Raw genomic sequence first — 26532 nt, 5'->3', positions numbered from 1 at the left:
GTTTCCACTGTACATTGAGGGCCTGGTCGGCATGATTGGGCTTCCTCATTCCCCGGCTGCTACCTAATAGCTCCTAGCTCTTCAGTTGCAGGAGGGAGGGTGGGAGTGTATTTCTAGGTAGGCTGTCAAAATTGCCAACACTCTGTTCCTCATCTTTTCAAATGCTCATTCTTAGGCCCCTCCATAGATGTGTGCTCTGGGAAAAAAAAATTAAATCTTAATGTTCTTATCCCCAGAGGGCTTCCAGAAACAGTAAGAAATTCCTATCCACTGAAGTTTGTGCTTCTGGGCAAAAATGGGACACCGATTACACCGATTTAAAGACACTCGATGGATCACAGCGTTTGAGAGCTAAGTTTCACAGAGATCAGGGCCCGTGTGTGAAAGCCAATTCATTCCTCCAGGATCAGCCCACGTGCTCCCAGGGGAGATTTCCCAGGCTCATTCCTGGGCTGGGATTTATTTCCTAGATGCTCCTTCATCCCTGCCATAACCTCTTTTCTGATGTAGTGTTACTGTTTTTCTTTACTTTACCCCATCAGGCTGAGAGCCCTTGGGAAACTCAGATTGTGAACTCCTTGGGCCACATGGTAATTTCCGCAGCCTCAGCACCTAGGATGATACCTGGCACATAGTAGGTATTGGGTACCCATTCATAGAATAATTGAAGGAGCCAAATTGATGGGTTGCACCAAGAGTTAGGCTTTGATTCCTTGCAAGTTCATGACTCATGGATGACACGTAGTTTTTCCTGCCTCTCGTTGATCCTTGGTTTTGTTTTTGTGTTTTCTTTCTCCCCCTGTAGTAGGCAAGTAATGGAAACGAATCCAGTTTTACAGCTGGACCCAGCCGTTCCAGGAGTGTACTCTGGAAATCCATACCCATTTGGGATTGATCCGGTAATAATGTCTTCTTGGGTTAAATATTTATTATGTAAAATGTCTTGCTGAGGAGATCTCTGGGTAGAGGGGAAGAAAGTGCCGGAACCTGTCAAATCAGCAAACTTATGTTGAGTTAGAATAACATGGACTGGAGGTTTTTGTGACACACTCTGCTGGACTCAAGTAAATGTCCTACCTGCACCCTTTACCCAGCCCCTGCGTCATTTTCCACACAGTTCCCCAAACATCAGCCTCTTTCTCCTTCAGTTATTCCCCTGGGGGTTAATGATTGCCTCTTTAAAGGCCCTTGGTTGCCTGGAAAGTAGGCATATTAGATAAGCTATTTAGCATCCTAATCCAGTTTTCTGCTTTGGCATTTTCTTGCAGTGACTCCCTTTTTCCTAGAAAAGTATGGATTTGCTTTTATTTTTGCTTTATTTTACTGCATAGAATTGATACAAGTTAAAAAAAAATGGTGTGTGTTGACTTTTATTTATTTGTTTGTTGTATCTATCTCAATTGGATTTGAGCCAAGTGAAACAAAACTGCTTCCTGCACAGCCTTTAGATGCAAAGGGTTTTCGAGAAGACTCACGTGCCTATTTGTGTAAAGCCATGCACCCATGATGGCCCAGCGCATATCGCCACCAGGTGGCGGCCCTGTGCTCCATATAAGCATGAATGGTGTAGACCTCAACTTGGCAAATGCTGTCCCTATGTTTCTTTTAAGCTGTTCTTGTGGGAGAGAACCTGAGACTTCAGTTTTAATTGCTGACAATTGAGAGTAAAAAGTACTAGCCCTAAAATTGTACTCTCCCATCTTGTGGGTCATCTCCTCTTCAGTTTTCCTGGGTCCTCCCATTGTCTGCCCACTTCCCCTCCCTTATAAAAACAGAAAGCGTCATCCAGGATTTATTTATACTTGCCACCCAGGGCACTTGCATTCTAAGTTTTATCAAAAGAGATAAAGTCTTTGAAAGCTTGTTTGTAAGCTGCAAAGTGCTAAAAACAAGTGCAAGGTCTTATTTTCGTAGACTGGAAGGCTTTATCCGTGATCCAAGGAATTTCATGATGGCAAGCAGGCAAGGAGGAGTCCAGAGGGGGATGGTTTTAGGGTGTGGTTGACCTTCCTTTGCTTTGAATCTCACTGCTTCTACTGTCCTACTGTGCTCTCTCTTCCCTTCACAGCCACATCTAATTCATTAGCAGATCCTGTCTGCCTCACAGACAAAGGGTAGTGCATTTCCCATTTCAGAACTGAGTGGTCCAGGGTCCCTACTCTGCATGCAATTTTGTCATCTGCCCAGTAGTTAGAAAAGAAAGGAAAAATGTGAGGGTGAAAGAAAAGATGGGATGTTGAAAATAATTTTTTTCCTAGGAACATTTAGATTTTTGAAAATTTCTGGTCTTTTTATTATAAAATAATAATATGTATGATTAAAAAGCCATATAATACAAAATATTATAAAAAATGAAAAGAAAGGGTTGTCTTTCTTACCTCTCCTGTTCCTGCAATTCTATTCCCCAGAGATAACCTTTGTAACAGAACATTTCTGTGCCTATGTTAGCACTTATGTATATTAATGAAGGTTTGGTTTTTACATAATGTAAATTTCCATAGCTGTGTTTATTGACTGTGTGCAGCATCTATTTGTGAATCAAATCACAATCAAAACTGAGAGATCTTTCTAAAGGTGTTTGTAAATATTTTATAATAAATGAAACATAGCACAGTAGTTAAAAGCTCACACTTAGGAATCAGACAGCCTATGTTTAAATCTTGGCTTTTCTCTTTCCTTGCTATGTGATTTTGAGCAAGTTAACATCTCTGCGTCTCTGTTTCCTCATCTGTAAAATGGATATAATGGCCCTAACTCATAGGGTTGCTCAGAAGATTAAATGATTTTTACATGAAAACACACAGAACAGGGTAAATGCTCGATTTGCTATTATATTATTTTTTCCTAGGTGTGTAAGTAACTTAATCTCTCTGAGATTAAGATAAATTCCCTTGGCTGTAAAATGGGAATACTTATGCCCATCTCAGAAGGTTTTTGTTAGAATTAAATGAGATAAATACATTTAAAGAGCTTAGTATATGCCTGGTACCTAACCACGAACAGTTTTAGTTTATCACACTTGGCTGGGTCGGAAGTGTACTGGTAACACTGCCCTCACCATGTCGAGTGATCCTGCGGGGATTGGCCAACCAGGAGGGCACAGGGAAAAGCAGAGGGTGGAGGGCGGGCCTGGTGCAGCTCAGATGCCAAGGCAGATGGGGAGGGTAGAGGAGGTACCTCTGGTGTCTGGGCTCCTGTCATGGGAGTCCTTTCCCGCACCTTCCCAGCAGCCTCCTTAGTGACTGTCCAGCTGGCAGCACTGAGGACATTGTCAAGAAAAGAAAATCAGTGAGATGTGGTTCTTGCCTGTGTGTGCATGGGGGAGGGGGCAACGTGATTGCATTGAGGCTGCGTGTAGGTGGACGTTGACTCCTTAACAGAAGCAAAGAAGTTTGGAGGAGGAGGTTGTTTTAGGAGGGAAGATGAGAAGAACCTTGTGGCTGTGTTACCTTTGAGATGCAGCATGGCACACCCTCCAGACGTGTCTAGCAGGCAGTTTGGGATGTCACGGGTCAGGGGCAGGAGCAAGGACTCGAATCATTTGCGTAGCGGTGGGAGTGGAGACCACAGGGGCGTTTGAGATTTCTGTGGGGAAGGAGGATGTTAGTGACTGGGGTCATTAACCAGGGAGAGACCCTGACCAGCCCCCTAACCACTCTGAGGTCTTGCTCCATGTGTCAGGCTCATTTGGGGCAGCCAGGTACATGTGTCCCTCACTCTGCAAGCCTGGAAGCTCTGTTTAAAACAGGGACTGCGTAGAAGGCAAGGACCGTGTCTTACCCACAACGCTAATAAGTATTTGCCACAGGAGTGGCTTCTTGAGAAGGGCCTGGGAAAATGCTTTGTAATGTGAAGTGCTATAGAAATTCAAAGTAAAAGGCGGCTTTATTAAGATTGGAGGGCCGGCCCTGTGGCTTAGCGGTTAAGTGCGCGCGCTTCGCTACTGGCGGCCCGGGTTCGGATCCCAGGCGCGCACCGAGGCACCACTTCTCCAGCCATGCTGAGGCCGTGTCCCATATACAGCAACTAGAAGGACGTGCAACTATGACGTACAACTATCTACTGGGGCTTTGGGGGGGGGGAAGGAGGAGGATTGGCAATAGACGTTAGCTCAGAGCCAGTCTTCCTCAGCAAAAAGAGGAGGATTAGCATGGATGTTAGCTCAGGGCTGATCTTCCTCACAAAAAAAAAAAAAAAAAAAAAGGATTGGATAAATTCATGGGCCAGAGAGCTACACCTTTAATGGAACTAAGGCAAGTTTGAGATCGCCATGAGGTTTCAGAATTTCTTTTCATTGAGAACAAGGGAAAAATCGTGTAGAATTTTTCTCCCCAGGTTCCTTCTAGACACTTGGTATTTTACTAATGGTCCTGATGCGTTTATCCTTAGAGTTGCATTTATAAGGGGCTTGGTCCTTTTCCTTTTCTGAGGCTAAAATGCATGCATTAAACTGGACTGAAATGTGGAAATGCTGTTCCCAGAGTAAATTCCATAAGGGAAATCGTGCCAGAGCCCCCGACTCCAATAGAACTTCCAGACTCTGATCTCCTGTATTTCTTGTCACTTTCCCATCCAGATTTGGAATGTGGCTTCAAACAAACTAACATTCCTGAACTCCTATAAAATGAAGATGTCGGTTATCCTGGGAATTGTCCAGATGGTTTTCGGCGTTATTCTCAGCCTTTTCAATCACATGTAAGTTTCATGATTAACTTTCTGCCTGTGGTCTGACCACACCGATGATGAGCAGTGACAGAACCGCCAGTCGGGCCCTGCGTCCCTCCGTGTGAGAGCTGCCTTCCCATGGGGCATGCTTTCCTGTGTCGCTTCGCTTGAGCCAGGACAAGCTGGTTTGCCAGAAATGTCAGCTCTGTTTCTCCTCAGCTGAGGCTCCTTAAAGGTGAGTGCACCTGTCACCTCAGAGATATTTGAGGTTCAGAAAGAGATCAGCAAGCCGCAGTGTCTTTTGTCCCTCATCCTGAAGGGCCTCCGTTGGTGCTGTATCCAGGCTTAGCTCTCACTGGTGGGCAAATGGGGACGTAAGTACATTTCGGCCAAAGTGCCCTCAGATTCTGAATTCCATTTGGTGTAATTTCTTCCTCCTGGCAGCAGCCTCTCTCTCACTTTTTTGGCTGTTAATGTTGTCCTGTCTATTCCTTTCCTTCTATCAAGATCCACCTCTGGAAAGCTTCTCAAACTTATTTACACTAAAGGTATAAATGTTTGAATATAGTTTCCAATGTGCCCGTTCAGAGGCACCTTGTGTGGACGTGCAGCTTGTACCTGTAGCTGAAGCCCCACCTGCCCTGTAGTTTAGGAGTAAGTGAAGGCAGTATGGTGCCACAGAAATGGTAAAGGGTTTGGAATCAGAAGTTTAAGTACTGGGTCCAACTATCAATAGCTGTGTGATCATAGACATATTGCTTAATGTCTCTGGGATTGTTTTCTTCTATAGAATGGGAATATAGTAGTCAGAATGGGTTAGGTCATTGTGTAGTAACAAACAACCCCCAAGTCTCAGTGGCTCAAGACCGTGACACATGTCCACCATGGGCCCACTGGGGGCTCTGCTACTGTCATCCTCACACTGGGACCCAGGCTGATGGGCATTCACTATCTGGAACACTGCCAGTTGCCATGGCAGAAGGAGAGTTGTCCATTACACATTGACTCAAGCTTCCACCCCGAAGTGACACCTGCCACTTCTGTTCCCATTTCATTGGCCAGAGCCAGTCACATGGTGACCCCTGACCTGAAAGCCCATAGAAGTATGATTCTACTTGAAAAATCAAAACTATTTCACGAGTGAACTAACGACTGGTACCACTGCCTACCTGAAAGTGCTGTGAAAATTAAATGAGAGAGAATACCAGAAAGTGCTTTCTGGACTAGACTATAATTGCCATCATTATGTGTCAGGCTGGCCTCACCTCTCTCTAGTAATGCTGTTTTATTGTGGGATCTCCTTTTTCCCTCATATGACTCTTGCAATTAACAAAGGGAGTGGGGGCCCTGTCTGACATTTTAGCTTGGGGGCCCCAACTTAGCCTTGTGGGACTCTCTCTGTATCTTAAAGTAGGAGTTGGCTGACGTTCTCTGTAAAAGGCCAGAGAGTAAATATTTTAGGCTTTGCAGGCCACATGGTCTCTGTCACAACTACTCAGCTCTGGTGTTGTAAAGTGAAAGCTGCCATAGACGTATGTAAACAGATGATTGTGACTATATTCCAATAAAACTTTATTTATGAAGACCGAAATTTGAATTTCATATAATTTTCATGTGTCATAAAATATTCTTCTTTTGATTTTTTTGCCAACCATTAAAAAATGTAAAAAGCATTTTTAACTTACAGGCTGTACAAAAACAGGCGATGAGCTCAATTTGGCCTGCAGGCCATAGTTTGCCGACCCCTGTCTTAGGGCATTCTTAGGAGAAAAGCTGCCAAGTCGCTCTTGCATATCTTTGTGCCTTTGAATGTGTTGATGTGAGTTAGGTCTGCATGTGAAGCTGTGGCCAGATCACCAGATCTCTATGTGGACATGATCTTTGCTTCAGACTTACCTTGTAACCCTGGTTCTCTCTGAATCTTTTCTGCAAAAGCACTTTCCTTTCTCTTCTTTTCCATCCATGCATGATTGCTGCTTGCCAGGGTAGTGGATGCAGTGTTCAAAAAATGACCATTTTGTGCCTTGGGGAGTATCATTAGTTACTGATATTCCCTCGGTGTTCTATCTTGTATGCGTGTGTTTTTTCCACCCCAGATACTTCAGAAAAACTCTCAACATCATTCTGCAATTTATCCCGGAGATGATTTTTATCCTGTGTCTGTTTGGATACTTGGTTTTCATGATCATTTTCAAATGGTGCCACTTTGATGTCCATGTGTCCCAACATGCCCCAAGCATCCTCATCCACTTCATCAACATGTTTCTGTTTAACTACAACGACCCTTCCAATGCACCCCTGTACAAACGTCAGGTATTTATGGTATTTTTCTTCTTTTATGCATGTGATTATGTTAAATCTCTCTCATACTCTTGAGTATTTCAGAGAGTGGTTATTTGCAAGACTGAACCATCTTAGCACCCAGTCAAGGGTGTTAGGGTCTTTAAATTTCAGAAAGCTTCTATTAGATGAGTGTACAGGTGTGGAGGGCAGTGTGGTGGTGTAGCTCCAGCCATTCCTATTTGGGTAGTATGTACATGAGAGACGTTACTGCTACGGGGTTGAAAATTGGCTTGTACATTGTCTGTGAAGAAAGAATAAAATATTTTTTCAAATTGATTGGCTGGAAACTGTAAATGCTCTAAATGGCACCTTACAATTTAATACAGTCATGCATTGCTTAACGATGGGATATGTTCTAAGAAATTTGTTGTTAGGTGATTTCATCATTGTGTGAACATCATAGAGTGTACTTACACAAACCTAGGTGTTATAGCTTACTACACACCTAGGCTATATGGTACTTGTCTTATGGGACCACTGTCGTATATGCAGTCTGTTGTTGACCAAAACATTTTTATGTGGTGCATGACTATAATCTTTTATTCTAAAAGTAAACTCTAGTTAAGGTTCACAAGAAAGAAAATTGAAATAGAGTCAAGAAGAGGAATCCTTCTGTTCACATGTGTAGTGGGTTACTGGAAAACTATGAACCAAACTCATGCTCTCCTATGAGCTTCCATGGCTAGTTGGAGATGCTTTTTTTCTTTTGGCTCTTCTTCCATGGACAATACCTCCCAACAATTGGCCCTTATTGCCATTCTGATTTCTTCCATTTCTAGTAATTCATTATCAACTTAGCAATTCAGCCGCATTATCAACTTAATATTTTATTTTTAAAAAGTATAAACGTCTCATGGGAGCTGGATATGAAAATAACTCAGTAAATAATTCTTTGGTAACACAAATGATTCTTCTCTGGCCTCTGCCAATGATTAACCTGATAACATTGCTTGAAGGTAGCATTTCACTAAGGAGAACCCACTTACATAGGTTCTGATTCCTCTGGATCCAGCTCCAGGGCTAGTTTCCCAATGCCAGGTGGCCCTGGGGTACACCTGCTGCCTGCCCGTGATTGCTCATCCTGGGTGTCCTAGTTCAAGCCATGCTCCTCCTATGGCCATGCACGTCCTCATGAGTTTGATTCCTAGTTGTGTTTTCCTCCCCTACAGAAGCAGCAAATACTGAGAAACAATGCCTTATGACAGGGCATTTTTATGAAAAATAAGGAATGATTTTAGATCATAATCAGAGAATACATACACCTCTGAAAACTCTTTTGTGGTATCCCACCCCTTCCTGTCGTAGCGGCTTTTTTGTTATACATCAGTGGTAACCTTAAATCACCCCCAGACTGTTAGCTTTAAATGAGTGTACTTGGAAGGTTCATTTACTCAATGCTGGAGTCTAAATGAGAGTTTACTTGGATTTCCCAAACAAGTCTCTTTTAGGCAAAGGACTCAGATTCACCAAATATTTAATGTGCTAACTCCTTTCATAAAGACTAATGTCCTCACTTAGTCTGGAATATACATTGAGCATTGCACAGTGAATGGCTTTTCCATTCAAAAACGTTATTGGGAGTTGGCTCCCAATAATGATGGGGAAAAGCTTTGTATGAAAATGTGCAAATGGCAGTGAGGTAGCTTCGTGCACAGGGAACTAGGACCCACAAGTGTGGTGTGTGGTCACATGGTTCCCATCCTTCTTTTGAGCATTTAAGAGTGGAGGAGGGTAGAAATGAGCAGATAAGGTGTTCCCACTGTTATCAGGGTAAATCTTGTTACAATTGGGATAATAAGTCGTCTCCTGGCGTTCCCTGAGAGCTCGGCCAGCACAGTTAAAGAAATGTGCAGGCTCAAAAAGCGTTTTTCCTTTTACTCCACGCACTCAGTTTTCATTCCTTTTCAATGGCTGTGACCAAGCCTTCCAAGTCTTCCTGGTTCTTTTGATAATAGCAGCTCTGGGTCACTCCTCAAAAGTGGTGACTAGGGAGTGTATAAAAAAGGAGGTGGGAGCATAAGGATGTGAAAGGAAATATGTAACAGAAAGATAAAATAGACCAACTCCTGGGTTTCAACCGAGGCTTAAAGGCCATAGATGCCTCATTCCAAAGTGAATTGTGAGAGAGAGACAGCGAAAGAGAGTTCAAAATAGATACCCCAGAACCTGGGGGGTCACTCACCGACAATGAGAGTATGCAAGTCAGGTGGAGATTGCGAGGAACTTTTTCTTTTTGAAAAAGAGAGAGAGCAAGAGAACTCAGATAATTACCTCGTACTGGAAATATAGAATTCCTGACTGAGATAATGTCTGTGATTAAAGTGACCCAAGGATTTTGGTTGCTAGAGTGGCCAGTGAAGTTGTGAGACCTGCCACACTCTTCATCCAGAGTCAGGGGCTAACTGTTCCCATGGAAGAGAGTTAAAGGGATGGGGACGAATGGAGTTGTCCTCATGATGTGTCTCAGGAGTACTTCCTGTTCAAATGACTGGTTACATATGGTACGTGCGTACAATGAGGGGCTACTAGAGAGTAAGGGATAAAGAGAGTGCGTTTCTAGTGCCCACCCTGTTTTCACATGGGGCACCACTGGACCGACATTTCTCCGTCTGCAGTGGGAATATTCTAAGATGTGAAGGTCAGGAGATTCACTGAAATGCTGTAGATCTCATCAAGTACAAATGGAATGACCCATATTTATCATTTTTATCATGTAAAGTATGCTGTGTGGTCACCTTAGAATGATAGAATCTTACCTTTTTGGTCTTGCAGCAAGAAGTCCAAAGTTTCTTTGTTATTATGGCTTTGATTTCTGTGCCATGGATGCTTCTGATTAAGCCGTTTATTCTTAGAGCCAAACATCGGCAATCTCAGGTAAGGGCCATTCATTTCAAGTTACTCGCTGTGGGTAGGAGTGTGGGTTTCTTGGAAATAGAATGTGGGATTTAGAGAGAACGCAGGGCATATAGGGCCTGAAGGACAGTGGTGAGGTGAGGGACGGGCACACCCCAGGTGTTTCCTTCTGTAGAGTTCCACTTCTCTGCGCCTTCTCATTTCCAGCATAATCTTCTATTAAGGGCAAGCATCTTATGCCTTGGAAACTTTGCTTGGGGGGTGTGTGTGTGTGTGTGTGTGTGTGTGTGTGTGCCGAGTCTAGCGGTAGTTAATGACTTATAAGGGTCTGAATGTGGTTGTTTTAGTAGGGGAAAATAAGAGTTTTTTAAAGATATTTTAATTTTGTTGATGGATATTGAAAGTTATTTTCATTAGGATTCTAAAGTTGTGAGCTTTTACTATGGTATGTTACAAATTGTGTGAGAGAACTGAAATAGTAAACAAATTAAAATAAGTCAATTCTTATTTACCTGTGATTTTTCCCGTATTGCCCAACGCTGGTTTCAGCCCACTTCCTCCTTTTGTCTAAACTGCCCCTGAGCCTCAGATTTACTCAGGGAGTGAGGAAGAGTTTATTATCATTCTAAATCAAATAGGATTTGGGAAGATTAACCTTCTAGGGACATCAGAGTCCAGAAATGACGCACAAGCGCTGTTTGAGATTCTCAGTCTCTGCTTTCCTCCGTTAGTGCAGAAGATTAAGTGGATTGTGCTGATATCGCGTATGTTTTAAATGGTCGTAGATATTTTCAGATAAATTCCTTTTTCTCTAAAATTTTTGTTGGATGTTGACCTGGCTGGCGGTAGAGTCGGGGACCTGGAGATGATGGGGCTGGAGTTCAGGAGCTTCGTCCCTAGGTGGCGCCCTCTTTCTATATCGCCAGCTTCTCCCACTATCTAGTTCCTGCCAGTCTTGACTAGTTCGAAGCCTGTCGGATAAATATGATTTATGTGGAATATAAATAAACAGGAAGGCAAAGAATGCTTGTTTATTGTTTGGCTAATTGGTGAGAGACCAAGATGGTAAAGGTGATTGAGGAGGACGGTTGTCCAAACAGGTGACCAGATATCTTAAAGGAAGGTGGCAAATACCTGTTTGTAGAATAGATGCAGTTCTCTTTCCTAGAAACTCAACCTGTCCTTGGGTCAAGGGCTGGTTTACTGCTGGCTCACCTGAGTCCCAGGACTCTGAAACAATGGCTTGTCTTACTCTTTGCTCTACAAAAGCTGTTTAAATAGTTGCTGCTGATCTCAAGGTGGTGGATTTCTCCCTTTTCCCTAAGGGTGATTTGTACAATAGGGAAGGAAGGAGAGAGGTTTTTCTTAGTCTGCCATCTTGGGTGGTACCTCCTAAACTGACTCTGGGTGACACGAGCTCCCCAAGACCGCTTGGAGGCCTGTCTCCTTGGCCCTTGGGGTGTATGGCTGTTGATTGGTTCCTTAAGCTGCTGATTAGGGTTCTGGTGGTCCTTTTTCGCGTTAGAAATGTTTCCTACCACCTCCATCCAAGAAATAATTCTATAATGGTGTTATTTGGCCCCCTCCCAATTCCCCCATGAAACCTGAAGAAGGCCTAATACGCAGAGATCATAAATAAATTAGTTCTGATAGGCCTCAGGGGATATGAGCAGAGATCCCATCCACTCAGGCTCCTCTATGACCCTATAACCCAAGGTCCCTGCAGAACATGGTTTGGAAACATGTTCACTAGAGGGCCCCGTGGCGTATGCCCCAGGGGTCGTCTGTGAGTACACATCTTCTTCCTGGGACTGCTTGGGCCTCCCACAGTCTGCTTCCCCTTCTGACTTGCTGCCGTGGACCCAGGTCTCCTCTTACTCCTGTATCTCAGGTCACAGTGGAGTAACTTTGCATTCCTATTTAAAATCTTTACATTTGCATGTGCATTTTTTATGGTAAAGTTTACTGAAGTGTAACATACATACTGGAAAAGGCACAGATGATAGGGCACGGATTAGTAAAGTATCACAACATGACCACTTCGTGTGACTAGCACTCAGATCAAGACACATGACACCATCAGACCCGCAAGTCCCTTTGTGCCTCCTTCCTGTCACTCTCACCCCACGAACAACCATTGTCCTGACTTCTAGCACATACGTTAGTTTTGCCTGTTCTTGAACTTTATGTAAATAGAATCATACAGTACACCTTCTTTGGATCTGGCTTCCTTCAGCCAACATCATATTTGAGGGGGGTGTGTATGTGTATGTGTGTGTGTGTGATTGCTATATAGTATTGCCTTGCGTGAATACACCACAATTTTTTAATCCATTCATATATTGATAGTTATTTGGCTTGTCTCCAGTTTTAGTAATTACAGATAGTGCTGCTATAAATACCCTTGTGCGTGTCTTTTGGCACATGTGTTTCTAGAAAGTTGCTAGTAACTTTAGCTAGTAATTTAAAATTGATTTGCTATCTTATTTCACCAGGCACCCAATCAAGCATTGTGGAATGATTAGTTCAGTAAGAGGAGAAGATAGGCATGAGAATTCATAAAGTCTGGTATCACGCTTCTGCAAAATTATTCATGTTCATTTTAAACAATTTCAGGATAATGACCAGAAAAGGCTAGAATTTAGGGATGGAAATGGAGAAACTGTCTTCCATTTCTTCCTTGGTATTTTCCTCCTTAAGTTGACAGGGAGAGAAAAATAGGATTTTAAGATGACAAAGTAATGTCAACTTGAGCCACATCCCTTACCATGTTGGCAAGGAACCATGCGGAAAAGGGGAAAGTCTTACTCAGAGCCCCCTCTTGGTACCGAGTACCCTGGAATTCCTGTCCAGGTGGACTCAAGCCCACTTCTGGGTCCTCCAAAGGGCCAGCCACACTCACTGGCGTGGGTACCACTAGACGCTGGCTTGGCCAAGGGGCAGCTCTTTGTGGGGAGTTGGGGTGGAGCATGGACATTGTGGGTCGGAGTGTCCACACATGTGCACACCGGGCCCTCGTGCTGTGGGATGAAACCAGAGGTGAGAAGGAAAGAGTGGCATGCCATGGTCCAGGCCAGCTCTCCTGTGCTGCACATCCTGGCATGAGACTCTGAATTTGAACCTGGCTTTCCAAGTTCTCGTGAGTATTTATTTATCAAGATAGGAGGCTAGAATATATTTTATGTAGGATTTTGTTGGCTTGATTTATAACTTTTAAATATTTAAACATATGGCATTTGGACTTCCATTTTTACCTTTCCCAAGGGCCCTGCAAATATTAAGTGCAGACCTGCTAAAGAAAGAAAAGTAAAGGTACTTTAATGCCTAGTTTGCAGTACCCCACCCGTGAAATCATCTTAGGAAAAACTCTGGATGTGGGACATTAAGTTTCAGTGACTTGAAAGAAATATTCTGTTCAAACTCAGGGATAAAACCAGGCCAAATTAAATGGTGACTACACCTAGATTTTTTTTCCTTGCATTTTTTCTTAGCTATTTTTATAAAGGTAAAATTTCTTTTTTATTATGTTTTTATTTCTAAAGGTGTATTTGTGTTGGAAAAGTCATTGTCTTGGTCCATTTGGGCTGCTATAACAAAATACCATAGACTGGTGGCTTATAAACAACAGAAATGTAGTGCTCCCGGTTCTGGAGGCTGGAAGTCCCAGATCAAGGCTCCAGTGTGCTCACCTGGTGAGAGCCCTCCTGCTCGTGCATAGCTGGCACGTTCTCGCTGTGCCCTCACATGGTGGAAGGGACGAGGGGGCTCTCTGGAGCCTCTTTTATAAAGGCACTAATCCCTTTCTTGAGGGCTCCACCCTCATGACCTAAGCACATCCCAGAGGCCCCACCTTCTAATACTATCATTTTGGGGGGTTAGAATTTCAACATATGGATTTATGACAGTGCGTATTTTTTTTAACAATAGAAAGGCACTGTTGTACATGCATTCGTTTACTGTAAAGACTGTGATTAATGTGGCACCTTCTAGAGCAGCATGGAGAAAAGCATGTACTCTCTCAGACTGCCTGGGTTTGAATCGTCCTCTGCCACTAACTAGCCTTGCCAACTGTATGATCTTGAGCACATTTCTTAACCTTTCTGTGCTGTAGTTTACTTCTCTGTAAAATGGGGTGAAAATTGTGCTTACATAAAAAGATTGTTATAAAGGCTAATGGAGATAAGATAGACAGAGTTTGGAACAGTGTCTGGTACGTGGCAAAAATTTAATGAGAGCCTTTATTTCATATGGAATTGTTGTAATTCTAATTCTAAGGATGAATTTAGTGCTTCATTTCCGTGCTTGTTGACAGTTGCAGGCATCCATGATCCAACAAGATGCTGCCAAGGACCTGGAAGGTGGCAACTCCATCCCTTCCGTGAGCTCTGGTCAGGGGGCTTCTGCAGGTGCCCCCGGGTCTAAGGACAACCATGAAGAAGAGGTATTTGGGATTTCCCAGTTTGTACAGATTCTAGAAGGGGATCTAGTCAGGGGTGATAGTCAAGTATTTAACAGCCAGTGGGGCGTGGGCACAGGCCCATCAGAATGGACTTAGACAGTAGAGCTGGGAGGGTCGGGAGGACCCTGCTGGTGGCAGCCCTGTAATTGGTGAGTCATGGGAACTTGGAGAGGTCCCAGGGGAGGGAAAGTGTCTATGAGGGTCAGAACAACTATTTACCAATCTGGGAGTATTTTAATATTTTAGCTCAGGTGCTTCTATATCTGTGCATATGAGGTGACTATCAGATCTAGTGACGTAAAATGTCCTAAATGTTACTCAGACCTCCTTGGCTCAGAGCCGTGCCCCTGGGAGTCAGCTACATTTATTATGAGCTTTCCCATCAGTGTCCCTCAAACCATGAGAGCAGAGTCCAAATCTAGCCCTAGTATTGAAGCAAAAAGTGGATTACTTATACTCAGCGCTCCTCTCCAACATACGCACGCACAGCTACCATCGCCTCCTCCTGCCTCAACCCTGACTCTGTCTCAACTTTGTTGACTTATCGCTGGAACATTATCTGCCTCCCCTGTGAATTCAGGAATTGTTTTGTTTCCTGCTCCCTCCTTGCTCCTTCTGTCTGAGGGCAGCCACTCCCCACTCAGGAATGTGCCACGTTTTCCCGGAGGGAGGCAGCTGGCTGTTTTTATCCATGATTGAAGTCACCCACAGTCCTGAACTGGCTGGGGGTTTTAACTGGAGCTCTGTTCTAATTCTGGAGTGGGGACAGGGTTACTGTGAGGCCTAAGGGATGCTGTAAGTAGCTCCATTTGTGGTGTTAATTACTAAAAAAAAAAATTCATTTGCACTAATGGATGGTCAATTAGAATTAATGAAAAATCTGGGTCATGGAAAATTTTTCCAACAAGATTCCAGGTACAGAGAATAACTCATATTCATGGCTATTGATATTACTAAGTCTGTTGGACCTGCTAGAATGTTTTAGAATTCAACCCACACGTCTTCTGACTCATCAAGTCCCAGCCTTTCCAGTCCAGCCTTCCTTATCTGTTCTTTTCATGCCTTCGATATATATCCAGTCAATTTTCACTTGCTACCTGCGCCATGAACTGGCTGCCCTTCTTTGGGCAACTTCAGGCTCCGTTTGTAGGCTCCTTCTCCCAGGTATGCGTGGGTCTCCCATCGAAGACAAACACAGACTTGACTCTGCTTCCCCCTCAAAGTTCTCTCCCACCTCTCTCCTCACCAGGAATTAGCCAAACTCAAGGTTAAGGCACAGTTCTTCAGAAGGCCAAGTCTGCCCAAGACTTCTGATACTAGCTACAAGTTTGGGAGGCCCCAGGACCACCCTCACTTCAGACCAGCAGGTTACAAATTCAGTTCCGTCTAAAACCTTAGACTCCCTCAGATTCAATAATTCATAGAACGACTCACAGAACTCAGGAAAGTGCTACATTTACATTTACAGTTTTGTCATAGCAAAAGTGAAAAAATCAGAACCAGCCAGAGGAAGAGGAACATAGGCAGAATCTGACACTGCGAGGGTTGCAAATGAGAAGCTTCTGTGTCCTCAGGAATGCATTACTCTCCTAGCATCGACCTGTGGCACTATGCGCATGGTGTAGCCTGCCAGGAAGCTCACCTAAGCTTCAGTGTCCACAGTTTTATTGGGGTTTCACCATGTAGGCATGATTGATTGAGTGCAACCCAGGTGGTTGTTCTCAATCTCCAGGTCCCTCTCCTCCCCTCCCTGGGGATTGGGCTGATAACACATGGCTCCAAGTCTCAACTCGCTAACCACATGGTTGGCCTTTCTGGTGTAGCGGGCCCCACATAAACTATCAGATGTGCTCCCAGGGGCTCACTATGAATAAGAAAGACATTTCTTCCACTGGGGAAATGCCAAGGGTTAGAGGTTGCCTCCTAGGAGCCAGGACGAAGCCAGACCTCTCTTTGCATGAGGTTAATTCTTCCTTTACCTTGACTCTCTCTACTCACTCCCTCTGTTTCTGCCCATCCCCGCCCCTTCACTTCCCCCGAGCTGTTTTCACTGATGAATTGAGAGGCGTCGATTTTTGTCTTTTCTCCACAGCATCTGACCTGGTTGACCACAACCCCTGTTCCTTCCTTGACTGCAGAGATGTAACTCCTCGTGGTTCTTTGACCTTTTCTTTTCATCATCAGTTTCTTTCTTATGTTCAAATGAAGATGTTTCCCAAGGGTGGGAGCTCTCCTCTCTATGATCTTTCTGATGTTGATCATCTCAGTCCTCTTAGCTCCCACTGTCACTCCTCCCACAGATGAGGTCCCAGGTGTCCGTGTCCCGCCCGGACTTTTCTTCTGAGCCTGTTCTGCCTCTACTACTGTGTGCCGAGAGATCCTACTTATGTGGCCAGCTATCATCTGAAATGCAACACATCTGAGAATCAACTACTCATCTCCTTCCCCGATTTATCCATTTCTGTCAATGCCATTCTTTTAGCTACTCAGACTCAAGAACCTCAGAACCTGTATGACCCTGGCCTCTACTGGGTAAGGGGCCCTTCTCTGTGTTCCCACAGCACTGCTGCATTCTTGATCACTGCACTTCCTGTACTGTTGTGTGACAACCGGCTGTTTGCATAGCCTCCCTACTAGGCTGTGAGCTACTTGTGGACAGGGATGGTGCCAGTCAAATCATTTCCCCCACAACATCAGAGTGCATGAAGGAAACAATGAGCTAGTGCTGTCTTTGTGCTGTTTTCCCCTCATACCTGGATTACTAAGCTAATTAACAAATTGGCTTTTTTGCTTGTAAGATATCCTTTCACTGGTCCGTTTTGCTACCAGATTAATCTTCCCCAAGTATTTCTTTATTTCCCCCTGCTGCTTTCTATTCAGATGCTTTTTATGGTTCCTCATTGACACCAGGTTATTTTCTCATCCCTGTCCGTAGTGGGTCTTTCCCGAAACTTCACTCCCTGAGCACTCTTTTCTACTCCTCTCTAAAACAAGCTCCCAGTTCCAGCCAAATTGTTTTCCCCCCAAACTTGCCTTCCTGATGTTCCCAGCCACCCGCCTTTCCCTTACCAGGCATCATTTTCTTTACCAGGAATGGTCTTGCTTCCCTTTTACTGGTAGATTCCTGTGATCCTTCATGGCGTAGTACAAATCTCACCTCCTGTGACCTCTCCCCTTACCAACCAATATCTCTTCTTCTTCGAGCTTTTTTCAACCATTATGTTACCACACACATATCATATCCTTTGTGCTGCTAATTCTCTTTTTACAAGTATATTAATTAATATTTATTTTCCTCTAGACTTTCCTCTAGGAAATGTCTTAATAGCAGAGCCCATGTCTTATTTGTCTAAGTATTATGTGTAATACCTTTTGAGTCAAAAATATTTAATGAAATAGAATAAAAAATTCTCTCTTTCAGTTCAACTTTGGAGACGTCTTTGTACATCAAGCCATCCACACGATCGAGTACTGCCTGGGCTGCATTTCAAACACAGCCTCTTACCTGCGGCTCTGGGCCCTCAGCCTGGCTCATGCACGTGAGTGAGCCGCCCATCGGGGTCCCCATCAGATCTCCCCTGGGAAACAGATGCAATGTAATTGTAGGTCAGAGTGCCTTCTCTGGGTTATTTCTGGTATGTTTGCCTGAGAAATAGCCCCTCCTTCCTAGGAAGAAGTGACCTTTTTTCAGTAGGTCTGGCTTTATACTACTGGGATGGTTATTCTCTGTATCAGTTTCCTGTTGGTACTATAACAAATTGCCAAAAACTTAGCAGCTTAAAACAATACAGATTTACTATCTTACAGTGCTGGAGGCCAGAAGTCCTAAAACCAGGGTGTCAGCAGGGCAGTTTTTCTTCTGGAAGCTCTAGGGGAGAATCCATTCCCATGCCTCTTCTAGTTTCTAGAGGCCACCTGCATTCCTTGGCTTGTGGTCCCATCACTCCAACCTGTGCTTCTGTCATCACATCTCCTTTTGCTCTGATTCTGACTTTCCTGCCTTCCTCTTATAAGGATCCTTGTGGTTACTTTGGGTCCAACTGGATAATCCAGGACAATGTCCTTATCTCAGCATTCTTGACTTAATCTCATCTGCAAAAAGCCCTTTTTGCCATATAATGTGACATATTTATGGGTTCTTAGCATTAGGACATCTTGGAGGAGAGGGGGTCGTTTTTCAGTTTTGAGAGAAGGCCTGCCTTGATTATGAGCACTGGCGGAGGTGAGCCAGTTGGCTGCCCATTGAGCTGACCCACAGGGGTTGCTCCCCACCTTGGTGAGTTCACAGCTGTCCAGGGTTGGGCCAGGCCCAAGAATCCAATTTTGGTAACGATTCAAGCCCTGGGGTTGACTTAAGTCTGGAAGCCTGATGCACCAACTTACTTTGTAAGATGCCTCTTGATCTCCGCCTGCCTCTCCAGTCTAGTCTCTTGGCATTTCCCTCAGTGCCCCGCTGGCACCCCTGTACCCACCCATTTCACGTGCAGTGGCCACGAGGAAGTGCATTGAGGTTCCTGAAGATACCACGCTCTCTGGGCCCCTCTGTGTGTTTGCCTGCAGCTCCTTTGCCTGAAATATTCCTCCCTTCTTTAACTCTCTCCCCACCTGATGTCTAATTTCTCATTCAGAGCTCAGCTCAGATGGCACCTCCCCTGGAAGTCTTCCTCCCTGGCCCCTGGTCTGGAAGGTGCCCTTCCCTGGGTTCTGGGAATGCCCCATCCTAGCACCTTGTAATTCTGTCTTGACGAGCCTGTCTCCTTAGTAGACTGTGAGCTCCTGGAAGGCAAGGACCCTGACTTTTATCTCTGCATTCCCAGCACTGCGCATAATATTTAGAACAGAGGAGCCAGGCCAAGGTGTGTGCTGAATGGATAGAAAGCAGTGTAACGAAAGTGAGCCTGATTATTGATTTATAGCAGAAACGCAAGTGCTCAGCATTAGTCTTCACTGCTTAGGCTGTGTTCATTTCCTTACATAAACTCACGCCTCCGCGCGCACGCACACACACGCACACTCTTCCATGTGCACAGAGATGCTTAGATGCATACATACATCCAGCCTGCAAGTACCTGCACTCAGATACCCACAAGTGCCTACATCCATTACCTGTGTGTTGATATGCACTCATGAGAAGTGGTTATCCAGGGACCTTAAGTGGATCTCTGAGCTTCGTGTGGTCAGTGGTGTTGATGTCAGCCTTCAGCTCCAACCTCAGCCATGGTTTGGAGGATTCGAGTCACAGTGGGGCGGAGTCTAGATAGGAGAGAAGGAGTTTTGGCATTTTCAGTGCCTGGGCCAGAGTTTGACACTGGATGTTGGGGTACCCTCTATCCAGCCTATGCCCACTGAGGGCATAATTTGACTCCAGAAAACGCATATGGCTCACAGCTGCCTGGCATGGTCCACCCATTGGGTCTTTCTGGAAGTTCCTGCAAGGCTCCCATAGATACCCTCCACTCCATACCAACAAACTTGCTTGAAGAGGTAATTTGGTAGAGTGAAAAAAATAAAAATACTGATTTAATTTCTACTTCCTGTGCCACCACTTTTAGCTGAGTAACTTAGGTGAGCAGCCTAACCTGTGTGTGCTTTGACTTTTGTTTGTGGTTTTAGCAGTTGGCCTGCTGTGTTAGTCAGGCTACGCTAGAATATGTTACAGACATCCCCAGATCTTGGCAGCTTAAAACAATAGAAGTTTACTATTTATCACATCTGTGTTCATCAGTGCCGGCTGAGACCCAAGCTGAGGGAGGTTTTGTTTTAACACAGGCTTCAAAATCACCGAGATGGGGGAGAAGGAAGGCGAGAGGAAAACACTGGAATTAAATGCATGCCTTCCCACAGGGCCATGGTGAGGCTCTCATGATGTGGCTTCCACTGAAAGGCCGTGGTTATTAGACCACTACCTGTGGGGAGCGGGAGCAAAGGAAAGCCGCTCTCGGGGAAGTTCTGTGTGATTTTACTTGTCTAAAGGCTGTGGGTCAGAGAAGCCACCTGAGTTCTGCAGCACAGCATGGTTCAAATTGCTTTCATTTTTTATTTTGATAATTTAGTTAAATATAGAGGCAAAGAATCTATCCCAACTTACAGCAGAGAGGACGGGTAAGAGTAGGAGCAGATGAGTAAAGCTGTTCCCACTGGTGAAGGACCTCGCATTGCTCCAGCATGCAGAAAGCCAGAACTCGGGTGGGGGGCACAGAGCAAGCACAGGTCCTCCTCCTGTGCTCCCCTGTGTCTCTGCTCTCATCATGTCCCCCTGGCCACTTGCAAGTCACAGGCCTTTGTCTCTCTGGGCCAGGTCATTGTAACCTTTTAGTTGGGGGGCCTCAAGCCTCAACCCAACAACGTAATGACAGTATCTTCCTGAAAGGGAGAAAGAGAGTGTGCATGAGTGAGCTCCCTGGTGTCCCTTTCATAAGGGCACTAATCCCATCATGGGAGCCCCACCCTTGTGACCTCATCTAACCCTAATTACCTCCCAAAGGCCCCATCTCCACATACCATCACTTTGAGGGTTGGGGCTTCAACTTAAGAATTTGGGGGGTGGGGGAGACACACTCAGTCCATATCAAATCATATTACATGTGTTCTTTTGTGTTTTGCTTCTTTGGTGTAACATTATGTTACTCAGATTTATTTACATTGCTCCTGGTAACTATAGTTTGCTTACTTTCATTGATGAATAACATGCCACCATATATTTGTCTTCTTGTGGAAACTCCTCCCTTGTGAACAAAGCTGTGTAGACAATCTTGTGCAGGTACACTAGAGCACACGTGCCCGCATTCTCCTCCTGGAAGTGGAGCTGCTGAATCATAGGGTGTGCAGATCCAGGATTGTAGTATAGAAATAATCTGCGTTTGCTAGATAAGCCCTCTGGTTGAGAATGTTTCTCTGCATCTTACAGAACTGTCTGAAGTGCTCTGGACCATGGTGATGGACATTGGCCTTCGCATTCGAGGCTGGGGAGGACTCATTGGGGTCTTTATCATCTTTGCCGTATTTGCTGTCCTGACAGTAGCCATCCTCCTGATCATGGAGGGCCTCTCTGCTTTCCTGCATGCCCTGCGACTGCACTGGTAAGGATGGTGCTCTAGAGGCTCTGGGGGCTCTAGGGAAGGTCACCTGTTGGTGTAATATTAAATGATGTAATATATGCACACATGTATACATATATAATGGCTGCCCTATAAAATGTTAGTTCCCGTTTACTCCTTCTCTTTTAAGTGTTCGTTTAAGGGACATCTCCAAGTATTGATAAGGGGACAGATCTGAAATAGGCTCACAGACGGCAGCTGAGCGAATGTGGGATGTGTGGCCCTTCGTGCTGAGCACAAGAGTTACATCAGTAGAACAGGCAACTAAACTCTTCAGAAAGTGGAAACAAGGAGGGTGCCCACGGGGAGGAGGGCGCTCGCAGGAGGCCCTTGACGTTCTCAGATGTGTCCAGAGACTGTCGGCTGTCACTACGTTTACAAACATGGAAACATTTGTTTAGGCTTCTGCTTTTCTCCCAAGTGCCTTTTCAACCACGAGTTTCGAGTGTGCCACGTGTGCCCTGAAACCACACAGACCGTCTTCAGCTTCACTGATGCTCTCGCTCCCTCTGTGGCCATTGTTCCTAAAGAAAAGTTTCCACACTCCACATATTGAGTTGAGAGAATCACAGCGTCCCCTGCCTCAGGTTATAGCACCATTTCTTCCAGTGTCATTAAGGAAATGAGCTCTGCAACAGAATAGAACACAAACAAGGATGCATGGTATCTGTTCTATAAGTTATGAAAATATAAGTCACGGTGCTGGTGGTTCTGCAGTAGTGTAAGCCCCGCAATTTAAGATCAGGATGGAAACGTAAAACCGCGTATAACCCGTGGAGCACTCTCTCCTCCTAGCTCGTCAGACATTGCTGCACTGTCAGGGCTTCTTTGTGGGGCGCTGAGGGGAGAGCCTTTATGCTGTGATCTGTGAGGCCGCTAGCAGAGGCCTGGAGGCAGTGGGGCGGGAGGGGAAGGGAAAGGTGTAAGAGGGAGGGAGAGAAGGGTTTAAAAAGCCGCAGGGCTCCGTGGCAGCCTGGGTGCCTCCCCTGGCATGCCTTTCTCACTCTGTGCTTGATTGTACAAATGCTCTGCTTCTTCCTTCCAGCTGCCAGCCTCTAGCTTACATGTTTAATCCCACTTTTTCTTGCCCCCCAACAACAGGGTGGAGTTCCAGAACAAGTTCTACGTCGGGGCTGGTTACAAGTTTTGTCCATTCTCCTTTAAACGCATCCTGGATGGGACAGCCGAGGAGTAGCTGCAGGTCCAGCGGCTGCCGCCGCCTTCTGCTGCGGTCTTTGTGTCAGTGAAAGAAGTTCAGTCTCGTCTCTAATGTCGGCCTGTGCAAGGCGGTCAATGGAATGATTGTTCTTGGCTAACTGGAGGTAGCAAGCTCTGCATTATATACTTATAAGCCTTGGGATTTGATATGACTTAGCCATGTCACACAGGAACCACATTGGCAAGTCATTTCAACCTCGTGTGGGGTCTTAATTGTCAATTACTACAATGATTGAGAAATGGGCGGGGAGGGTGCGAAACGAATGTTTTCTTGCAATTAAGTATTATATTTAAGAAAATAAACTTCTGGGCCATTCACTTTTTCTTTGAGATGTCTTTATTCAAAATTATTCCATGAAATTTAGTATTGATAATTACAGGCCAAAGCTAAACAGTAGAGTTACACAAACTAATCCCAGAGGAGGATTATGTTGATTTTATTCCTTCAGTTCCTGCTTCCTCAAACACCTTTTTCCTTGTCTGGGGCTAAGCTTTACAAGATTAGGAACTTTCTCACGAATTTTCACTCCAGGTGAGGAAGAATGGATAATGTTCTCTGTTGGGCTGGAGGGTTGGCCTCAGCATGGCTCTCTGCATTGTTAAATCCTGAGGAATGAAGTGTGGCACATGACATCATCAGTGACTTTGTTTACTCTCCATGCACACACTGTGCTGGAGTAACTGGAGAAAGAGATTTGTGGGCTTGGGCAAGTGCTGGAAAATGGCTTGCCAGAAAGGAGACTGCCAGACAGTCTGCCCTAATACTCTCTGGGTCAGTCGGCCCCAGTCATTTTGTAGGGCACGTGGATTGGCAAACTCGTAAGAGCCAGGTGTAGAATAAGATATGTTCCATTGACTATTTAGTCTGAATGACCTTTATCCAGGTTAATTATGACCTCTGGCAGAATTAAGTTTAACTAACATCAGTACAGTGCTTTATAATTTACGAAGCACTTCCATGTAGTGTCTAGAGCTAAATAAGATTCCCAAAGATCTGACCAAATTCAAACTTGCCTTTTGGACAGGTCTCTGTTTTTCAGCCCCATCTGCCCCTCCGTGTAGTGGGGTTGGCTGGTGCTCATGGAAGTGATATTGCTCATACCAAAGGAAGCTTCTATGTCACTGTGGGGGAAGAGGGAGAATCCCCCTCTGCCCTTTCCTTTAAGGTTCTTATGGCTAGCCAAATAATTAACAAGACAGGTTAGCAGGAGAAAATAATACCAAGTTTAATAACATGTATACATGGGAGAAAGCAGGGACACTGCATTTCTCAACACAATAGCAGAAATTCTCATCTTAAATACCATGTTCAGCCAACGACAAAGGAGGATGTTGGGGGTGGGGGGAGTCAGTTACAGGAGATTACCACTAAAGCACAGTAAACAAGAGTAAGGTTATTATGCAGATTTAAGGCCTCACCTTTCACATTGATAAGCCTCTAGAAATGAGGCCATCCCCCCCTCTTCCCAAAATAGAGAGGGAGACACCATTACAAATGGAGATTTCCCTTATAAATGTAAATGATTGTCTGGCAACTCCTCACAGGGCCATCCAGAGAATGTGGCCAGAGAGACAGAACTTCTGATAAGATGGGCTTGTTGGTGCCTTTCCTATTGTAACATTTATCCTACATTATCTTTACAGCCATCATGATAGATCTGTTCCAGGAAGGAGCCACCATGTCAAATTCTTTAGGTAGTTAGTGGGGGAGGTCAAATATCCCTCAGAGAAAACAATCAAGGTAAAGAGATATATTTTAGGATGGTCAAATCTTGATCTCCCACGTCACCTTCCACATCAATGTCATGACTTGTCCAGAACAATTTAAGGCACAATTAGATGCTCAACAAATATTCATTTAATGATTAAAATAGGTTAGCCCAAGAATGATAGTTGGCATCAGAAGACATATATCATTGAGTTCTAACTCTGACACTTTATCATGTGTGCCCTCGGGCAGGAATGGGAGTTGTTCCCCTCATTGCCAAAATGGGGCCAGTGATCTCCACCTCTCTGGGTTGTGGAAGGGGGTAGGAAAACACCAGGCACGGATGTGGTACTCAGTGAATGACGTTGCCCGAAGGAAAGAACAGGCTAAAGCAGTGTGTGAATGGTGGTTGTAGGTCCACACATCCTAATGCCACCAAGGTCACTGACAGTTTCAAGGTTCTCAGCTCCTTACTGCCCTTCTCAACAGTATGCTCTGCTTGCATGCATCCCCAGCCTTTTGCCCTTCAACTCTAAATGGTGGTGGCTGTGAGGAAAGGTTTGAAAGGGCAAAACTTCCCTCTGCCTCTTGCCTAGACCCCTCCTCTTTCAGAAATCCCCCGGCCTTCCTGAGAACAACATATTAGATTCTCCCAGGGTTTGGCAGCCTCTTGGTGTCTCAATGAGAGGTGTAATTTCCCCTTTAAAAAGGGATGGGGTGAAGGGCTGCTGAGAAGGGGGTGTGACCTGGATGTCACTCACTTGCCCACGATGCAAGGTTGTTCCTTAAAGAATCCTGTTCATAGAACTGAGCTGAAAGGGGAGGAGGAGACCAGGGGCCAGGATTCTTGGGAAGGTAAGTCCAGAAGCCCCAAGAGGCTATCAGTGGTCCAACTTCTGTGTGAGATTTGGCTGTTGGCTGTGGTAAGGGGGCACGAAAAGCCTGAAACTGGAAAGCTTTCCCAGAAATATGCAGAGGTAAGAAACTCAGACAGGCAACACGGATCTGGGTGTATTTTTCCTGCTCTGGGGGGTGGGGGATTGACCATTAGTGCTTGGCTGAAGGGCAAATGGAATATGAAAATTTCCTTCTTCTTACTGATGATATTGCAAAACAAATTACGTCTCACACACACACACACACACAAGTTCCATTTTGAAAAGCTCTACGGTGGCCCAATTATTTCTGGCTAAAAAATTCAGTATAGCAAAATGCAATAGAATAAAATGTCCATCAGTCCCTTAGAATTTGTTTTAATGAAGCTTGAACTCCATCCGAGCCTTTGAGTTTCTGAGTAAATCTCAGTATGTCAGTTCTTATTAGATTTTTTGAAGGTAGTTCATGGGTTACTTTCCCACTGTCGTTTTTAAGGACGGTGAGGGATGTGAAGCATTCTTCCTCACGTTATGCCCTATTTTCCTGAATTGGTCTGACTGATCGATCCATCTATCCATCCATTGTCCTCTTCCTAGGTTAGAAGGGATTTAGAATGACTTAGGGAACCAAAGAACAGAAGATGCCAACTCAGCTTTTCCAACATTCCATTTCAGAGTCGAGATTACAAGCCCTATCTTTCAGTAACGTTCCTCACATCCATCTCTGTGAAATGTTTTGTCTTCTTTATGAAAACTTTTCTTTATGAAACTTTTGGCTGAAACTCTAGAAAATACTAAGCAAATACTTTCCATATCTACTAACTTGGAGTTAGTGTTTGAGTGTCCTCTTAATGACTTGGAACATAAGCCCCTTTACAATGCACAGATGTAAATTCCAAAATCCTGATAACCTATCAACACCTCTGTGCCCCCCACCTCTGTGTTCCCACCAAAAGAATCCTATTGTTGAAGACCCTGTATAACCTAATAGGGCAGGAACGAGAACTTTTTCTGTTGCAGGTAACTTGTACATTTGTTTCTTCCGTCCGTTGGCAACCTCCCCTGACATTGGGAACCCACCCAGGCCTTGGCCATCTTCAAGGGCTGGGCATTAGAAAGGTTAATGTTGCAGTCGGTGACACTGAACACTGCGTTGGTGGCTGGGCAAGGGCCAGTCTTGCTCCTCTGAGTGCAGTTAGAGTGAGTCACACATCACTGTCATCCCTTTTCTCCACCCCCACCTCACCCCTGCACCAACTAGGCCAATCCAAACTGAAGTTTGGAGGGTTTCTTCCTCTAAAATATACTGATTTC

The 26532-nt window shown here is 44.8% G+C and overlaps 2 protein-coding genes across 9 annotated transcripts in view; both read left to right on the top strand.

Moving 5' to 3' along the window:
- ATP6V0A4 (ATPase H+ transporting V0 subunit a4) overlaps window positions 1–22958 on the top strand; it is a 72719-nt gene extending 49761 nt beyond the window's left edge. For all 4 annotated transcript variants that reach the window (XM_058531011.1, XM_058531006.1, XM_058531015.1 and 1 more), the window contains 8 exons: window positions 806–899; window positions 4577–4695; window positions 6762–6978; window positions 9781–9882; window positions 14174–14302; window positions 17742–17859; window positions 21228–21399; window positions 22519–22958. In XM_058531011.1, coding sequence (XP_058386994.1) covers window positions 806–899; window positions 4577–4695; window positions 6762–6978; window positions 9781–9882; window positions 14174–14302; window positions 17742–17859; window positions 21228–21399; window positions 22519–22612 — 1045 coding nt within the window. In that variant the 3' untranslated portion in view covers window positions 22613–22958. The remainder of the gene's footprint in view (window positions 1–805; window positions 900–4576; window positions 4696–6761; window positions 6979–9780; window positions 9883–14173; window positions 14303–17741; window positions 17860–21227; window positions 21400–22518) is intronic.
- A 2130-nt stretch (window positions 22959–25088) lies between these two features.
- The window catches only part of SVOPL (SVOP like), a 68595-nt gene continuing 67151 nt past the window's right edge, over window positions 25089–26532 (top strand). For 4 of the 5 annotated variants that reach the window (XM_058531041.1, XM_058531042.1, XM_058531026.1 and 1 more), the window contains exon 1: window positions 25089–25198. The gene's annotated coding sequence lies outside the window, so the exon portion shown is untranslated. The other variant, XM_058531032.1, reaches the window with a different exon arrangement.

Source organism: Diceros bicornis, chromosome 3 (genome assembly GCF_020826845.1).
Source record: "Diceros bicornis minor isolate mBicDic1 chromosome 3, mDicBic1.mat.cur, whole genome shotgun sequence".
NCBI classification, from domain to species: domain Eukaryota; kingdom Metazoa; phylum Chordata; class Mammalia; order Perissodactyla; family Rhinocerotidae; genus Diceros; species Diceros bicornis.
The sequence above is the reverse complement of the archived record's forward strand: the minus strand, read 5'-3'. Positions and strand labels throughout refer to the sequence as shown.